The 19,030-nt window shown below is 42.2% G+C and overlaps 1 protein-coding gene across 1 annotated transcript in view; it reads right to left on the bottom strand.

Annotated features, from left to right (window-relative positions):
- LOC106563512 (AMME syndrome candidate gene 1 protein) overlaps positions 1-18,825 on the bottom strand; it is a 33,126-nt gene extending 14,301 nt beyond the window's left edge. The window contains exons 1-2 of the mRNA XM_014129165.2: positions 17,127-18,825; positions 4,313-4,423 (exon numbers count right to left, since the gene is read on the bottom strand). Of these exons, the coding sequence (XP_013984640.1) occupies positions 4,313-4,423; positions 17,127-17,572 (557 nt within the window). The 5' untranslated portion in view covers positions 17,573-18,825. The remainder of the gene's footprint in view (positions 1-4,312; positions 4,424-17,126) is intronic.
- Positions 18,826-19,030: the final 205 nt, after the last annotated feature.

The following is a 19,030-nucleotide window of genomic DNA, read 5'->3' on the forward strand; positions in this document are numbered from 1 at the left end:
AGCTCAGCCTCACCTGCACCCCCTGCCCATTCAAATAGTGTTATTTCTTTCTGTCCACCTGGTATGCTGCTTCTCCCCAATGAATTAGCCATTTCCTTACAAAACCCACCAAGACAGAATTGTTTCAATGATGGTGGGTGTTCCTTTCAGTGACAGAATAATAAGAACGCAAAAAGATAACTAGATTCACACCCCGAGAACTCAAAACGTCTGCCATCTTTTTTTACTTTAATATATCAAAAGGGAACGGTTGGTGAATGTTTTCTCCCAAAAGATTTGCTGTCATCCCTTCTTCCCTCCTCTCTTTTTTTCATGCCTATGAGGCAAAAATGTGGAGATATCCCAGCAGGAGACAGAACTCAGACACGGTGCTCCTGCTAGAGTCTACAACCGTCTCCCCGGTCACTGCTCACCACCCTCCGCCTCATAGTACTTGACGGGTCAGAACCAGCTGCTCTGCTTTTATCTTCCACTGAGGGAGCAGGGTCCAATGGTAACTTTTTTTTCCTCACTGGCCCAAAAACAATTTCTACTGGCCCGGACATGCTGTAGTTTTTAAATGCATTGGGGTCATGCAGGGCCTATAGGTTGCCATGATTCTCTCTGCATTCAGCTATTAACAGGCTACATTTGGTTATTATGATATGTAATAAAAAGCTGTGTAATGCACACTGAACCAAAATACAAAACGCAACAACTTCAAGAGTTCACTGAGATTCTACAGTCAACTCAAATAAATTCATTCGGCCTTCATCTATGGCTTTCACACGACTGGGAATACAGATATGCATCTGCTGGTCACAGATATCTTTTTTAAAACTAGGGGCGTGGATCAGAAAACCAGTCAGTATCTGGCGTGACCAGCATTTGCATCATGCAGTGCGACATCTCCTTCACATAGAGTTGATCAGGCTATTGATTATAGCCTGTGGAATGTTGTCCCACTCCTCTTCAATGCCTGTGTGAAGTTTCTGGATATTGGCAAGAACTGGAACACGCTGTCATACATGTTGATCCAGAGCATCCCAAACCTGCTCAATGGGTAACATGTCTGGTGAAAATGCAGGCCATGGAAAAACTGGAATATTTTCAGCCTCCTGGAATTGTGTACAGATCCTTGCGACATGGGGCCGTGCTTTATCATGCTGAAACACGAGGTGATGGCGGAGGATGAATGGCACGACATTGGGCCTCAGGATTTCGTCACGGTATCTCTGTGCATTAAAATTGCCATCGAGTCACTTTACGCCTACCTACATGTGCATATTATTTAAATTACCTTGACTAACATGTAACCCGCACATTGACTCGGGACCCCCTGTATATAGCCTCGTTATTGTTATTTTATTGTTGCTCATTTATTTTATTTTTATTTAGTAAATCTTTTTCTTAACTCTTATTTTTCTTAACTGCATTGTTGTTTAAGGGCTTGTAAGTAAGCATTTTACAGTAAGGTTGCATTCCTGTATTCGGCACGTGACAAATAAAATTTGATTCGATTTTTATTTGAAAATGCAATTGTGTTCATTGTCCGTAGCTTATGCCTGCCCATACCATAACCCCACCACCACGGGGCACTGTTCACAACGCTGACATCAGAAAACCGCTCGCCCACACAACGCCATACACGCCATCTGCCCGGTACAGGTGAAACTGGGATTCATCCTTGAAGAGCACACTCCAGCGTGCCAGTGGACATCGAAGGTGAGCATTTGACCACTGAAGTTACGACACCAAACAGCAGTCAGGTCAAGACCCTGGTGTGGACGACGAGCACGCAGATGAGTTTCCCTCAGACGGTTGCTGACAGGTTGTGCAGAACTTCTTCGGTTGTGCAAACCCACAGTTTCATCAGCTGTCCGGGTGGCTGGTCTCAGACGATCCCGCTGGTGAAGAAGCCGGATGTGGAGGTCCTGGGCTGGAGTGGTTACATGTGGTCTGTGGTTGTGAGGCCAGTTGGACGTACTGCCTTATTCTCTAACACGAGATTGGAGGCAGCTTATGGTAGAGAAATGAACATTACATTCACTGGCAACAGCTCTGGTGGACATTCCTGCAGTCAGCATGCCAATTGCATGGTCCCTCAAAACTTGAGACATCTGTGGCATTGTGTTGTGTGATAAAACTGCACATTTTAGAGTGGCCTTTTGTTGTCCCCAGGACAAGGTGCACCTGTGTAATGATCATGTTTTTTTAATAACCTTCTTGATATACCACACCTGTCAGGTGGATGGATTATCTTGGAAAATAAAAAATTATCACTAACAGGGATGTAAACAAATTTGTGCACAAAATTTGAGAGAAATAAGCTTTTTGTGTGTATGGAAAATGTTGGCGAACTTTTATTTCAGCTCATGAAATGTTGCGTTTATATTTTTGTTCAGTATAATTTACCAATGCAAGTCATTTCTCTATTCTTTAGAGTTGCATTGTATTGATTGTATTCATTTTTGTTTCTAAAGTATGTCATTTTGAAAAAATAAATGTTACAGCTAAAAATTGCATGCTTGCCCTTTAAAGGGTAACTGTCAATCCCAATTTCAACCTTTGCCCAACCCCTTCAAATGTTCAAAAAATGCATTCAGCTGAAAAGTTGGTGGTGGGGGGAACTGCTCATAAATATTCATTTTTGGGGTGGGTAAACACATGATCCCAACACTTTCTCAACAAAACATAATTACCAGAAGTCCACTAGCATGCTCTGATAATAACATGATGTGCTTTGCGAGCAAATACAGCTCTGACCAGTTCGCCCAATGGTCAGGCACCGAGTTCCTGATATGTATTGCCACTTGCGGTCAAAGTTAAATTCCCCATGGTGTGCAAAACAAATCTTTGAAATGTGGTATTGCGGTATTGTGTTGGGAAGAAAAGTGCAATCGTCACCTTGAAAATGTAGATTAAAGGCTCAATTCAATCCAATCTGCATTACAGTATTTACGCAGTTGCTCTTTCTCCAATGGTCAAATGAACTCACAGATTTATACAGTACCCAAGACCAAAACCCTACAACTACTACCAGGGCGACCCCTCTCCCAGGTATGCTTTTACTTTTCAGAATTATAAGTGAGTGGGCACGGGATGTATAATATAAAGGATTTGAAGAAAAATATATATATCTGCCCCATGTGGGATTAGAATTCACAACCACTGAACTGCAACTGTCTGAACGGACTTCGCCACCGATCGGTCATAGCAGTTGGGGAAAAATACAACGACTTGACATGACCACCAATGTCATCTATTTCTTCTTAAAATGAATGTAGCTATGAATATAAATGTAGAATCCTCAAAGCCTACATGTTTTTTTTCCTTTGTAAAAAGCGCATAGATGTTTATGAAACGCTAAGCAAAAAGTTATAATTTGGTCATACACGGAAATGTGCCTTACTGCCTTTTAAATTGTTTAACGTCAGTAGTCTGGTCAAGGAAGCGTCATGCAAAATATAGTGGCACACTCCACTTACCAAGTCCATTGCCAAATAAGGCACACTGTCACCTGCTTTTATAGTAAGACCTGAGGTGGTACCACCCAGCACATCTAGAAGGGAGTGTATTTCATACCGAACCCCTCCCTTGAGATGACATAAGAGTTCCTACAGTTCCTATTAATCAATGGTAAGAGTTGAAGCGCTAGGGGCAAAAATAGTCCAAAATATATCATCTTTGCAACGAACTGTTAAAATAAAGACCAGAATTGACGTATTTCTATACAACTATGCCTAAATCATCTGGTTTTCAATCAAACATTATTTTTTTTAATGAAAGTTACTCTTTAACAACAAGTTAAGCTGTATTTTGATGTATTGCACTTGTGATTTCATGAAAGTTTAATATTTATAGTAATTTCACTTGAATTTCACGTTCTGCAATTTCACCGGCTGTTGGCCAGGTAGGATGCTAATGTCCCACCTATCCCAAGTTAAGGTATCAACTGATGTCACTTGCAGGAGTGTGGTGGTGCTTGAATGAGCGGCCAATCATATTGCTCAAATACAAATATCATGACTTTTCAGTCTGTAGCCTTCAATGGTTTTAAATAAATGGTAGATTGCAACAGAGCAGGTATATGTTCAACTGGAACGCAAAAATAAACTGAAAAATTACTGGGCCAGTCGGGACAGTGACTGACGAGATCCACTGGTCCGACATGTTTTTCCTGGCCGCGGGCCAGCGTTAATGTCGGTTTCTGGGGAGACTTTTGTTTAGGGGAAAAGCCAGACAATGTTAAGACTGATATCAGTGGTTTAGCCTAAAGAGTACAGTACATGCTTGGAACTCTGGGCATGATCAAGTTAAGAGAGTGGCTTACCTGGTAAGGGTGTACTCCCTGAGTCCTGGGTGGAGGTTCATGGCAGAAAATGTACCTATACATCCCCTCAAGCGCTTGTCTCTGCCTATTTTCCATGTGACAAACAGCGGGCTGTAAGAGAAAGAAGGGAAGACAATGTTAGGACCTTTAGAGTTAAACACATTAGAACATCAGTTAAAATCTTGGCCCAATACATAGTTTGAAGGTCCAGGATTCACTTACAGTGCATTTGGAAAGTATTAAGACCCCTTAACTTTTTCCACATTTTGTTACATTATAGCCTTATTCTAAAATTGATTAAATGATTTATTTTTCTCATCAATCAACACACAGTATATAGGGAGGTGACCAAGAAACCTATGGTCACTCTGACAGAGTTCTAGAGTTCCTCTGTGGAGATGGGAGAACCTTCCAGAAGGACAACCATCTCTCCAGAATTCCACCAATCAGGACTTTATGGTAGAGTGGCCAGAGGGAAGCCACTCCTCAGTAAAAGGCACATGGCAGCCCGCTTGGAGTCTGCAAAAAGGCACCTAAATGACTCTCAGACCATGAAAAACAAGATTATCTGGTCTGATGAAACCAAGATTGAACTCTTTGGCCTGAATGCCAAGCATCACGTCTAGAGGAAATCAGGCAACCCTCATCACCTGGCCAATACCATCCCTACAGTAAAGCATGGTGATGGCAGCATCATGCTGTGGGAATGTTTTTCAGCGGCAAGGACTGGGAGACTAGTCAGGATCGAGGGAAAGATGAACAGAGCAAAGTACAGAGAGATCCTTGATGAAAACCTGCTCCAGAGTGCTCAGGATCTCAGACTGGGGCAAAGGTTCACCTTCCAACGACCCTAAGCACGCAGCCAAGACAACGCAGGAGTGGCTTCGGGACAAGTCTCTGAATGTCCTTGAGTGGCCCAGCCAGAGCCCGGACTTGAACCCAATCGAACATCTCTGGAGAGACCTGAAAATAGCTGTGCAGCGACTCTCCCCATCCAACGAGAGCGAGCTTGAGAGGATCTGCAGAGAAGGCGAGAAACTCCCCAAATACAAGTGTGCCAAGTTTGTAGCGTCATACCCAAAAAGACTCAAGGCTTTAATCGCTGCCAAAGGTGCTTCAACAAAGTACTGAGTAAAGGGTCTGAAAACTTTTGTAAATGTAATATTTCAGTTTTTTTTTATTTATTCATTTTAATAAATTAGCAAAAATTTCTAAACCTGTTTTTGCTTTGTCATTATGGGGTATTGTGTGTAGATTGACGGAGGGGGACTCTTCTATTCGATTTCAGAATAAGGCTATAACGTAACAAAATGGGGAAAAAGTCAAGGGGTCTGAATGCGCTATAGGGTTGAGAAAAACAATTGTGGACACAATATTTGAATTGATTTCTCACATTCCTAGTGGTGGCACTGACAACAAAGGTCTTTCTCAACTAACATTGCACTGACAGATATTGATTGACAATGTGTAGTACTAAAAATAAGATTGCTACATGAGGTTTCTGTTACAGTTTGCTATTAGACAGACAGAGCATAGCTCTCTGGTTTTACATTCAGGTGTTCTCTGGATCAAAGTAAAGTTAACCTTTTCTGTCAAAGCAGCAACCTGTCCAGTACTCTGGCTGTTTGTCATGGCCATATAGACTCAGGCAGCACCATAGTTTGAGTTTGACTGCCCATTGGGAGCTAAAATCAATTTGAGCTAAAATCGATTTTAAAATCAAGCGAGGCAGCAGTCAGTGACATTTTGTCTTGCGTTATGTGTGCCCAGAGAATTTCATGCACCAACAGATATACTGCTTTGCTTTCTCTGTAAACTGGCAAAGTACCCTTAGTAGCCTACATGTTACATTTAGTCTCTACCAACAAAAACATCACACACAGTTGAAGTGGGAAGTTTACATATACTTAGGTTGGAGTCATTAAAACTTGTTTTCAACCACTCCACAAATGGCTTGTTAACAAACTATAGTTTTGACAAGTCGGTTAGGACATCTACTTTGTGAATGACACAAGTAACTTTTTCCAACAATTGTTTACAGATTGAATTGTAAATGAAATAATCTATGTATCACAATTCCAGTGGGTCAGAAGTTTACATACACTAAGTTGACTGTGCCTTTAAACAGCTTTGAAAATTCCAGAAAATGATGTCATGGCTTTAGAAACTTCTGATAGGCTAATTGACATCATTTGAGTCAATTGGAGGTGTACCTGTGGATGTATTTCAAGGCCTACCTTCAAACTCAGTGCCTCTTTGTTTGACATCATGGGAAAAGCAAAAGAAATCAGCCAAGACCTCAGAAAAAGAATTGTAGACCTCCATAAGTCTGGTTCATCCTTGGGAGTAATTTCCAAACGTCTGAAGGTACCACATTCATCTGTACAAACAATAGTACGCAAGTATAAACACCATGGGACCACGCAGCCATCATACCGCTCAGGAAGGAGACGCGTTCTGTCTCCTAGAGATGAATGTACTTTGGTGCGAAAAGTGCAAATCAATCCCAGAATAACAGCAAAGGACCTTGTGAAGATGCTGGAGGAAACAGGTACAAAATAATCTATATCCACAGTAAAACGAGTCCTATAACGTCATAACCTGAAAGGCAGCTCAGCAAGGAAAAAGCCATTGCTCCAAAACCGCCATAAAAAAGCCAGACTACGATTTGCAACTGCACATGGGGACAAACATCGTACTTTTTGGAGAAATGTCCTCTGGTCTGATGAAACAAAAATAGAACTGTTTGGCCATAATGAGCATTGTTATGTTTGGAGGAAAAAGGGGGATGCTTGCAAGCTGAAGAACACCATCCCAATCGTGAAGCACGGAGGTGGCAACATCATGTTGTGGGGGTGCTTTGCTGCAGGAGGGACTGGTGCACTCCACAAAATAGATGGCATCGTGAGGAAGGAAAATTGTGTATATATTGAAGCAACATCTCAAGATATCAGTTAAGAAGTTAATGCTTGGTCGCAAATGTGTCTTCCAAATGGATAATGACCCCAAGCATACTTCCAAAGTTGTGGCAAAATGGCTAAAGGACAACAAAGTCAAGGTATTGTAGTGGCCATCACAAAGCCCTGACCTCAATCCCATAGAACATTTGTGGGCAGAACTGAAAAAGCGTGTGCGAGCAAGGAGGCCTACAAACCTGACTCAGTTACATCAGCTCTGTCAGGAGGAATGGGCCAATATTCACCCAACTTATTGTGGGAAGCTTGTGGAAGGCTCCCCGAAACGTTTGACCCAAGTTAAACAATTTAAACGCAATGCTACCAAATACTAATTGAGTGTATGTACACTTCTGACCCACTAAGAATGTGATGAAAGAAATAAAAGCGGAAATAAATAATTCTCTCTACTATTATTCTGACATTTCACATTCTTAAAATAAAGTGGTGATTCTAACTGACCTAAGACAGGGAATTTTTACTAGGATTAAATGTCAGGAATTGTGAAAAACTGAGTTTGAATGTATTTGGCTAAGGTGTATGTATACTTCCGACTTCAACTGTACATGTTTAACACACCCACACAATATGCTTATATGCAGGGAATATTGCAGATTAGGGTGTCCAATTAATCACCTAAAAGCATGGCAGCAGCTCCACCTCTTAGCCCTCAAATCACCTAAGAGATTTTGCACCTTTTCTCAATTACCCCCAGGATTACTGTCGCTAAGTATTTTCCCACACAAAAGGCTAATACTTGCATGGGTTAATAAACTGTGTTAATATAGACCACTTTCAAATAGCTTAACTAGTCCTGATCTGGGCAGAGAAGGATGACGTATGAGGGTTCCAGCCTCATTCATACTTAAGGAGACGTCTCTACTCTGAGCTGAGTATTAATACACTCTATTGTATAAACTCACTTCTCCAGAAGAATTACATCAGTCCAGCAGAGCACATTGTGGATATATCTACCATGATGACCACCTCAAAAAGAAAGGGCCAGGAAAGGAAAATGTATCTATTCTTAGTATCAATGCCTTTCTTGAAGCTCATAACTTCATGTATATTTAAAACCCGGGGCAATACAGAGGGGAGGGAGGAAAGACGGTCTTGGGAAAGAATATTATAGAGTAAGGAAAGGAGGTGGAGAGAGAAATCAGTTGCTTACTAATCAACAATGTCAATATTCTTAATCCTCAACATGTGTTCAGAGTGAGGAATAGCTGAGGAGCAATCTACATTAAAATCAAGTCCTCTCTGGACTGCACAGACAGCACTCGATAAGCGCCTGGAAATAACACAACAGTGGACAAACACTTCACAGTCTGAAAGAAGACTGTAGAGAGGAGGAAGCCTGCACAGGAGAAAAAAGTATGTCTGAGTGAGTGTGTGTGTAAGACAGAGGCATCACAAACTTGCTTGATTGATGTCAGTTGATCTTAATAAGAAGTGATCTCTCAAGGGACAGACAGACAACTCCATACTTTCGAAGCGAGTGGGCAGCTCTGCTGTAATAGGTTGACTTCAGACAGACAAGCTCCTCCAGACAGCCAGTGAGTGAGTCAGTCCATCCGTCAGGCCGGCCACTTCATGGCTATGCAGTAGAGACCAACCAACCCAAGAGACTGACGGTCGCAGCCTGCAGCTCCCTACTTAAGATGAATCGCTTTTAATCTGGCTGATGAACCCCTTGGCAAATAAGGTGAGCAGCAGCCTGAGAGAGAGGCTGTGTGAGCCAAGACATTCATCTATGGGAAAGCAAGTGCAGAGGTAGGGACACTTAACAAGAGCTGTAGTTGTGACCCCAGTCACCATTGTGGGGTGAAAGACCACCTTTAACGACTGTTTTCCATTGGTCTGACAAAAGCTGAGGTTCCATTTCCAAACCGTGAAAATTCTACTTCAAAAGGATTTCAGTTAGAACATTTGTCTATCATACAGTTAGTTCCCTGACAGGAATCCATGATGGATCTCTTGCGAGTGAGCGGCCAGTTGTGCCTGCTAACTAAACATTCTATGGTGAGTGTTACGAGTTCTGGGGGGAGGGGCGACAGGGAACATTTTTGACATGCAGCCAGGGTTGATGGGTTCAGTGCGTTACAAAAGCCAGACTCCTGCGAGTCAACATGGATTTATCTTAATGAACTGTTGATGAATCAATCACACCATGAGGTCTGAGCAAACAAGAGAATCGTTCTAAAACCCTCATGGCTGGAGTCATGAAAATAGCACACTGGACCATTGGGCACTTCAGATATGAAAGGGAGACGGTGGGGGGTGTCCTGGGTGTAAACAGCTAGAAAAAAGAAAATCATCTTTGCCGTTCAGGCAGGTAACAACACAGCAGCATGATCATCTTTGTGTCCACTGACCACTGAGAATCAAAATGTAATTATTGTATTCCCCAGGCCCCTATTAGATGCTCACTATGCTACGCGTAATTCAGGCAATTTTTCCTCTGTCCCTCTACTCTAGCTTTTTTGGCAGAGCTCCCACTCGGTTCTGTGTGCCCATTCTGAAGAGTAATCCCAGCCTTCTGGCCACATACTAAAGGGATGTCCTATTGCATCACGTGCCATACTGTGTCCTTGACAATTCCACTCATCATCCATTCCCCCACCCACCCACAGCCAACACCATCTTCACATACCATACCAGCCCCCATCCAGACTGCTCTGTATGCCTGAAGAGTGAAGAGCAGACACATTCTCAATGGTTTCAATTAAACATGTGTTAAAGGGTGATTAAACTACACTGAACAAAAAATATTAACGCAACATGTAAAGTGTTGGCCCCATGTTTCATGAGCTGAAATTTAAGATCACAGAAATTGTCCATACGCACAAAAGCTTATTTCTCTCAAGTTGTGTGCACAAATTTGTTTACATCCCTGTTAATGAGCATTTCTCCTTTGCCAAGATAATCCATGCACCTGACAGGTGTAGCATATCAAGAAGCTGATTAAACAGCATGATCACTACACAGGTGCACCTTGTGCTGGGGACCATAAAAGGCCACTCTAAAATTTGCAGTTGTGTCACACAACACAATGTCACATGTCTCAAGTTTAGGGAGCGTGCAAATAGCATGCGGCTTGCAGGAATGTCCATCAGATCAGTTGGCTGAGAATTTAATATTAATTTCTCTACCATAAGCAGCTTCCAATGTCATTTTAAAGAATTTGGCAGTATGTCCAACCGGCCTCACAACCGAAGACCACGCGTAACCAAAGCAGTCCAGGACCTCCACATCAGACTTCTTCACCCACGGGATCGTATGAGACCAACCTCCCGGACAGCTGATGAAACTGTGTTTGCACAACCGAAAAATGTCTGCATAAACTGTCAGAAACCGTCTGAGGAAAACTCATCTGCATGTTCGTCGTCTTCACCAGGGTCTTGACCTGACTGCAGTTCGGCGTTGTAACCGACTTCAGCATTTGCTCATCGATGGGGAGCAACTGCTCACATTCGATGGCCACTGTCATGCTGGAAAAGTGCTCGCTTCACAGATGAATCCCGGTTTCAACTGTACCGGGCAGATGGCGTCATGTGGGCGAGCGGTTTGCTGATGTCAACATTGTTAACAGCGTGACCCATCGTGGCGGTGGGTTTATTGTATGGGCAGGCATAAGCTATGGACAACTAACACAATTGCATTTTATCAATGGAAATTTCAATGCACAGAGATACTGTGACGAGATCCTGAGGCACATTGTTGTGCCATTCATCTGCCACCATCACCTCATGTTTCAGCATAATAATTGCACACCCCATGTCACAAGGATCTGTACACAATTCCTGGAAGCTGAACATGTCCCAGTTCTTCCATGGTCAGCATACTCGCCAGACATGTCACCCGTTGAGCATGTTTGGGAAGCTCTGGATTGATGTGTATGACAGTGTGTTCCAGTTCCCACCAATATGCAGCAACTTCACACAGCCATTGAAGAGGAGTGGGACAACATTCCACAGGCCACAATCAACAGCCTGATCAACTCTATGTGAAGGAGATGTGTCACATTGCATGAGGCAAATGGTGGTCACACCAGATACTCACTGTTTATTTTTATCCCCGCCCCTACCTGCATATCTGTATTCCCAGTCACTGACATCTATAGATTAGGTCCTAATGAATTTATTTCAATTGACTGATTACCTTATATGAACTCTAACTTAGTAAAATCTTTGAAATTGTTGCATGTTACTTTTTATATTTTTGTTCAGTGTACATGAGATCCAACACTACCCATTTGGTATCCATCCATTGCTGATGGATGAATGGATCATTGCTGATGGATGAATGGATCATTGCTGATGGATGAATGGATCATTGCTGATGGATGGATGGGTAGCAATGTGTGATAGGCCTAACCGATTTCATCTCAACTCACACAAACACATTGGGATGGAATCCAGTCGGAGAACCAGCGTTCTGCACTGCAGAGGTCCAACCCTGAGGACACAGACAGTGTGTCTCTGCAAAGCACATCAAACAAGGGCTGCTTTTAAAAGGCTTTGTCAAGCATATTTAACTGAGCCCAGTTAGTCACTCAGTCCTATTTTAAAGCAGTGAGTAAGTCAAATAAATTTCAGCAAGCCATTACACCCACCATCTCAGATTGTTCTGAAATAATATATATATAGTTAGAAACCGATAAGATTAGCATTCCTGCGACATTGTTTTTTTTTTTTATATTATTTGATCTGTGAGAAATTGGCCCTTTTAATTTATAGGACATATCTAATAAATATAGTACTCAACATTCGATTGGGACCCAACTTTTTTTCTATCAATGACTGAGACATGAGGAATCCAAATAAATTGTCAAAAACCACCCATGGACCACCCATACCCAAGCCAAACCCACCACACCAACGAGTATACAGTATCAGTTCTCTATGTCTAACAAGTAGTATGGTGCTGCGGAAAAATAATGTTAAAGGAATGCTATTCTTATCTGTTTCTAACAACAGAAAGTATTTCAGAACAATCTAAGATGGTGGGTGTCAAACCTCTTTCTGGTGATTTTTGACGTGGAACGAACCAAATGGAAGAACTTGACAGGTACATATTAGTTCAGATCAAGAGGTATGTCATCACATGAAATGTTTTAGGAGGTGCTTCAAATCCTCTCCTCTGTACCAATCAGTCCATTCAAATAAGTGCCATCCCAAACAGTGGAAACACTAGAAAAGGCTGCAGGGGGCGTTTTAATGCGCATTGCTACATCTGGAGCCCAGTTCACACACAGACACCTTTCCACTGCAGACTGACTACTAATCAGTCCTGATGACATCACTGCCCACCATAGTCACAATTACACATTGCACTATAGTACCCAGTCCCAGCTTAGTGCCAGTTTTCACACTGAGGGGGCAATTATTCAGGAGATTCAAAATTGTCGTAAGTCACATGCATATAGGCACATATTACACTCCTTTGGCTTCTGATTTATGGGTCACAGGTGGAGCTGGTGTTGTGGGCAGGAGTGTGTGCAGAGATCAGATGAGGTGTGGGAGGGGCTGGTGTCATGTTCCTCACATCATCAGTTCCTCAAGCAGAAACCACCATGTTGTGTGTGGCACTCGGTTTCAACGTGGCAGGCCCAGTTCATCTCCCACATTCTAGTAGTCTAGAATAAATCAAGCACGAGGCTTGAGGTGCAGGGGTAAGTTTAATGTTCATTTGAGCCTCGGTAGAGCAGCTTTATTATACAGCCATGGTTATGGCAACAACCCTCCTCTTGGAGCTGATCCACGCCACCTGATTAGGTGAATCCCCCTGGTGGTAAACACACTGGCCTGGATGGATCAGACTACTCCCATCTCCATTTTAGACGTATAGGCTAATGCAAGTGGGGGTAGACTTGGAGAGGAACTGAGTGAAGTCTCTCAACACAGGGAAAGCCCTTGCCCTTCAAATCTAAAATTAGCATAAAGATGACACCGGTGTTAAAATATAGAAAAGCAGAGCGGTGTTCAGTTCCTTGTCTTCATAGCTGGAAAGAGATTGCAGACAGCACTCTCTGTATTAGTACCATACTAATGTTAGAACAGCAGGGAGGGGCTTGAACATGTGTGTATGCTGTTGCCTCTAATATACCCGTCATGGCATTACTCATCTCTTCCCTCTGCATTACCGCCCAACATTACAAGCATGTTGCAAACAACTACCTCTGGGTGATCAATTCCCTATTTAACAATGTGTAAATTCAAACAATCATATGAATGTATGAGATGCCTTCGATTGAAGAAAAACAGCCCAACACATTTTTTTCAGGTTTTGTTTCAATCTTCCCAAAAGAGCGGAACTTGATATCAAATAATTATCTCACATGGAAATTCCCATTGAAGGAAAATGAAACTGGGCTTTCAACCTCCTCCACCCCTTTCCATCTGCCACACTCTGCTTGGATTCTCGGTCTCATTTTCTGACATCAGGCAGAACTTTCACTTGACCCCTAAATCCTAGGACAGTGGGCATCAAACGGATAAACAGATTACAGTGCATCATCACCATGGCCCTGAGCACTATCAGGTTACCGCTTCATGTAACACTCACAAAACACACTGATTCAGACTGGGTGAATACGGAGTATCCCCAACATACACAAGATGTTCAACTTGTGACAGAACTGTCTAGTGAGGCTGAATTAGTTTCACTGTTAAACAGACACTGAGCTGGTACTTAGGAATCAAGGGGAAATCACCTCCAATAAACTAACAGCTACCAGGATTCTCACACTAGTAAGTCTATACATAGACCTCTAAGTCAAGAAATCCCTGCGTGTGTAAACGGAGACATGGAATCAAGTGTCCAACTCTCAATCAATGGCTCTACCGCTGCTCTTCCTCTATCCAACATTAACAAAATGGGAAGCATATACTTTGTGTGATCCGGCTTATGCATTTGTGTGAGGTAGCCTAGCAGGGCGGCAGGTAGCCTAGTGGTTAAGAGCGTTGGGCCATTAACTGAGAGGTTGCTGGTTTGAATCCCCGGGCCGACTAGGTGAAAAACCTGTCGACATTTCCCTTCAGCAAGGCACTTAACCATAATTGCTCCTGTAATTCGCTCTGGATAAGAGCGTCTGCTAAAAAACTAAAAGGGAGAGGCAAAGAGATAAATATGTTAAATATGCACCCTTTCCCTTACATATCTATAGAAACATATGTCTGGACATTTCCAGAAGGCATGATGATAAAGGCGGGTGGCAAAACTCTGTATCTATAAGATAGCCATACGTTATTGTCCTTAACAACAAACAAAAAAATGTCAAAATGCCTTGACGCATAAGTATGTTTTAAGCAGGTAATTATTATACATTCGAAAAAAGTGGTGTGTTAAATATAGTAAGGAAGAAATGACTGCATGTTGTCAGGATTTGCTATAAAGAAGAAAACAATGTTGAAATGAATGGTATCAATAGAGTTGGTCTCCAGGCCTCCCATTAATGTTTCTAACATCTACATTGATATAGAATAATGGACAGGATGTTGATTTTACTTTGAAATGAAGGCACGCACTAATATACTAGTTAACACTTGCGTGTACCCATTAGTTTTTTCTTCTAATAAACACTTGTGTGTATAGACAGAGTCCGTGTGAAATGTATATGGTAGTAACAATGCTACAAAAAGGTGGCTGAGAGCCATATTTGGTTTTTAAATGACATGCCTATCTGTTAAAATGTGGTCTTGCACACTAGTATGCACAGAATGCCTCCCAGTTACCTAGCTGTGCAATGGCCAATTACCATTTTTACAGCCTTAAAGGAGAAAAGTACATTGGCATCTCATTAAAAATAGCATCCCAATGTTTACTGTGAGCAAGGAAAGGCCATCATGACAACAGCTCCCTAAAGCTACTCTGGCTGTTAGGTTGGCTTTAATAACTGATGATGTAACAATGTATGCCTAACTAAGTGTGTAGACTGTCATTACCAACAGAAAATACACATATTGGGATTTTAACACAATGCCATTGGTAAATGTAGGCCTAATATTGCATAAAATACTGTCTCTACTCATGAATGTGTTGTGGACAAACCCCCTTTAAAATGAACAATATGTAGAAGCTGTCCAGATTTTTAATGGTTATTACATTCAATGCTGTATGGATTGATGAAGACTGTCAATTATGCCTTGAGTTTAGGACAACTGTAAATTACCCTATCATAAACCAAAACGAAGGTTGTAGGCTACTAATAAGAATACTAGAATGGACATGAAACTTCATGACGGTCCAAAGGTCAGCCATGTTGGTCAGGGAGTTGGTCAACCATGGCTTAACAATGCTGTGATAAAACAGTGTAAAAAAAAGAAAATGCATTTGGAGAATTTATCTGCGCTGTATGTTTGTTAGCTAGTCAGACAGTTTTAGAGGAATGATTACATACATTTTTCAAATTAACTGCCAATATAACATTCCATTCAAACAATGTAGTCAATCCACAGCCATACACTGTCAAATCAGTTGTCTATATGATTTAGACAAGTTGTAAATGCAATAAGTACTGATATTGCATCATATAATATCATTCACAGCTTTCCAATATATATATATTTTTTTTTTTTTATTTTTTTTTTATTGGAAAGCTGTATATATATATATTTTTTTTTTGTTTACATTTATGGTCTGTTCACATATTTTTAGAGGCTATTTATACAGAAAACGCATATAAAACCCATAACGTGTATAAACCCAAAACCCAATCATATGACAATAATTATATTACACAATGTACACATGACTTACATTTATTTTCCTGCAAAAGTAAAATCAGGACTATGCCTCTACTGCTGTTCATTCCAAATAGACTGGTTTGGATTTCTCCCTGACCAATATGGCTGCCATTTTGAATCAATTCTGCAACTTTGAGGGTTTATGACATATCCTATTAAATTACTAGAGGGGTTCTCTATAATTAATCCTTATGGTTTTTGTAAACAAGCAATGTAGTTAGGTATAGTCAATCTCACAGCCTGATAGTCCTTGCATCAAATAGTTATCTGAAACACAGGCTAGATCGTATTTTAATCGTAGGCCCCTGTGTGTCATCACTGATCAGTATCGTCGATTATACCTGTCAGGTATAACTCCGTCGGTGTGGTTCACATTTTCTTTGCGTATCGAATAGCATCTTTGGTGTTGCCACATCTAGCAAGTCAATGTGTAATGAGGCTTTATGAGACATGCTGCTAACTGTATGCCTAACCGTAACCTTGAACTAAGACCAAAAAGGCAAATGTTGGTTTTATACGATACAGCCAATATACGATATATCCAATTTTGACTTTGCCGCTGGCCTATCTAGTGGGAACCCGTCCTCTGTCATGGTCGATTGACACAGACAAGGCAGCTAGTTAAATTCTAGATCTAGACTTTGGATGAAGGAATATAATCAAGCCGTGTCATTTTCAGAACACAGAAAAAAATTTACAAACACACCACGCGCCGTAACACAACAATTGTGTGGTGTTTTCTAAACTTTCTAAACTGTAAAGTTGAAACTCGCCCTTCCTGGCTACCATGCTAACGTAGCCTTTAATGCTAACTAGCTACTGTTTTTCTTTGTTGAGCTAGCTAGCGGACGTAAGCACCACACCATCCAGTGAAAGTAAACTTTATCCAAGTAGCAGCAGCAATATATTAATTTACGAAAGTTGCACAGCTCAACCAACTGACTTTTATTTTCACTACTACATTACAATTGTTTCGTTATCTGCTTGCTGTAACTTGCTGGCTAACGTTAGGTAAGAACGTTTTACTACACAGTCGATACTATTGCTTATTCAGTCATTAACGTTAGCACTAGTAGCTACTACTTAACAACATAATATTAGGACGAAACTTACTAGGAATCGTTTGTAAACCTAGGTGTTCGGGGAGGTTGGTATCCATACAGATGGCAATAAAGCACGTCGAAACAGAAGCAGCACATCTCCGCCGAAACAACCATCTTCCTGCCTCCACTTCCCGAACCAGATCCCGGGCTTAGATTCGGGGAGAGGCCAGTTGAGTTGTAGCCTCCCGGGGTTGGGGACAACGCGTTGGTGCTACTACTACTACCCCCAGGACACCCCAGGCCGTTCACTCGATTCATGTTCCCTGCCGCCACAGTTGAGGAGGAACCAATCCCCAAGTCCGATCCACAATGTCCGGTCCCTGCCACTCCGTTTCCCGCCCCCACCCCGCCAGGACCCCCCGACCCGGGGGATCCCGACAGCTTCTGCTTCTTCACCCCGCAGCACCCGGCCGCCATCTTGGAACAATCTGCACCGACACACCGCTTCCGACCCATCACCGTCACCAAGGGAAGGGTGGGGGGAAACGCCGACCAGACGTACAAATCCCACTGCGTTAATACGTGTGACGGACAATGCCCCACTTTCACTTTTTTTTGTTGGGCGACGTTATATCCAATATGATGAGACTGCAATGTCACCCTATCTTTGCCTTTAAAAATACGTGACTTACGCAAAGTCCTTATGTGTTTTCGCTAAGAAGACAGCTGTGAACCACTTGAAACTGTTCGATTGATCTCAGATATTGTCCAAAATACAGGTCCCTTCTTCGGAACACGATAACCACCGAGGTGATTTCACAAAGCAATCTTTCTCTCGAATGATGCAGAAACTCATTCAACCTCACTAGCTTCCCAAGAGGAAAAACAGTTAGCTAGCTAGCTAGTTAACTATCCAGTCAGTAGCCAGATGTGGAGCTGTGGCAGCTACTGCACTGCACCCCCCGCAACAGAGACAATCCTTTTTGTGTGGGAGTCGGGAGCTTGAGTACGCAGGACCCATACGCTTCAGCACGAATAGTACATTACGCTCCGGACCATGTAGTTTAACATTGCACCAGTTGTTTACTTTCATCCGAACTTCTAGCTAGACAACTGATCCAATATTGGAGGTCCAAACGTCAAGTCGACGCAAAATAAAATGCCATTTGTCTATTATGCAGTTTGAGCCATCAGACAGCGTCAGCGCCAACCAAGTCATTTCAACAATCCAGCTGATCGGTTTGCACATGCATTTTGTCAGTTCTCGGACAGTTTAAAACATCTTATTTATACCCCAGCGTCATATCAGCGTTGAAAGTTTGCTGTATATTTGTTTGGAGTCAGCTTGTTATCCGTCTACTGTGATGCATTTTGAGAGAGCAGCATTCTTTCTATTCCATCTGTCCGAAATCCTCCGGGTTTGGTCTCTCGCTCTTCGCACGACTCGCAGCGGCTACCATTAGCCTGATAGCCTCTGTACTGTTGGGGAGGGGGGGGGACCTGTGATCATCTGTAGTCACTGACAGTATTTACCTTCTCAACGCCGAAATAGGATCCAGGAAATGTTTTGCGATCGATTCCTACGCATAATACGTAGTCTCACCGTATACTGTCCGTGTCAAATCTGAATTCTTGCTGCGAATTACGCAGAAAAAATGCTGCTTGTGCTATCCTCAGTTCCTAATTAACTTGGCATCAACCGCGTGAGGATGCCGATGTTCGATTGCAATTTCTCATTTACTAATTGTGCTCCATTAGACAATTTGTATCCGACTTCACAAACATGCATCCCTTCAAATCCTTTTCGTTGCAGTCGTAAAATGTGCCGTCCGCCCTCTTGCTGCAGGTGATGTCTCAGCTGCTCTCCAGAATCGACTGGCCGCGCGAGGGATTTAGGAATAGCAGACTTGAAAATTGGATTCGATTCCTCAGGATATTAGGCTGTCAAAATACCAATGTAGGCTACTGAAAATA

This window comes from Salmo salar, chromosome ssa11 (assembly GCF_905237065.1).
Source record: "Salmo salar chromosome ssa11, Ssal_v3.1, whole genome shotgun sequence".
Classification (NCBI taxonomy): domain Eukaryota; kingdom Metazoa; phylum Chordata; class Actinopteri; order Salmoniformes; family Salmonidae; genus Salmo; species Salmo salar.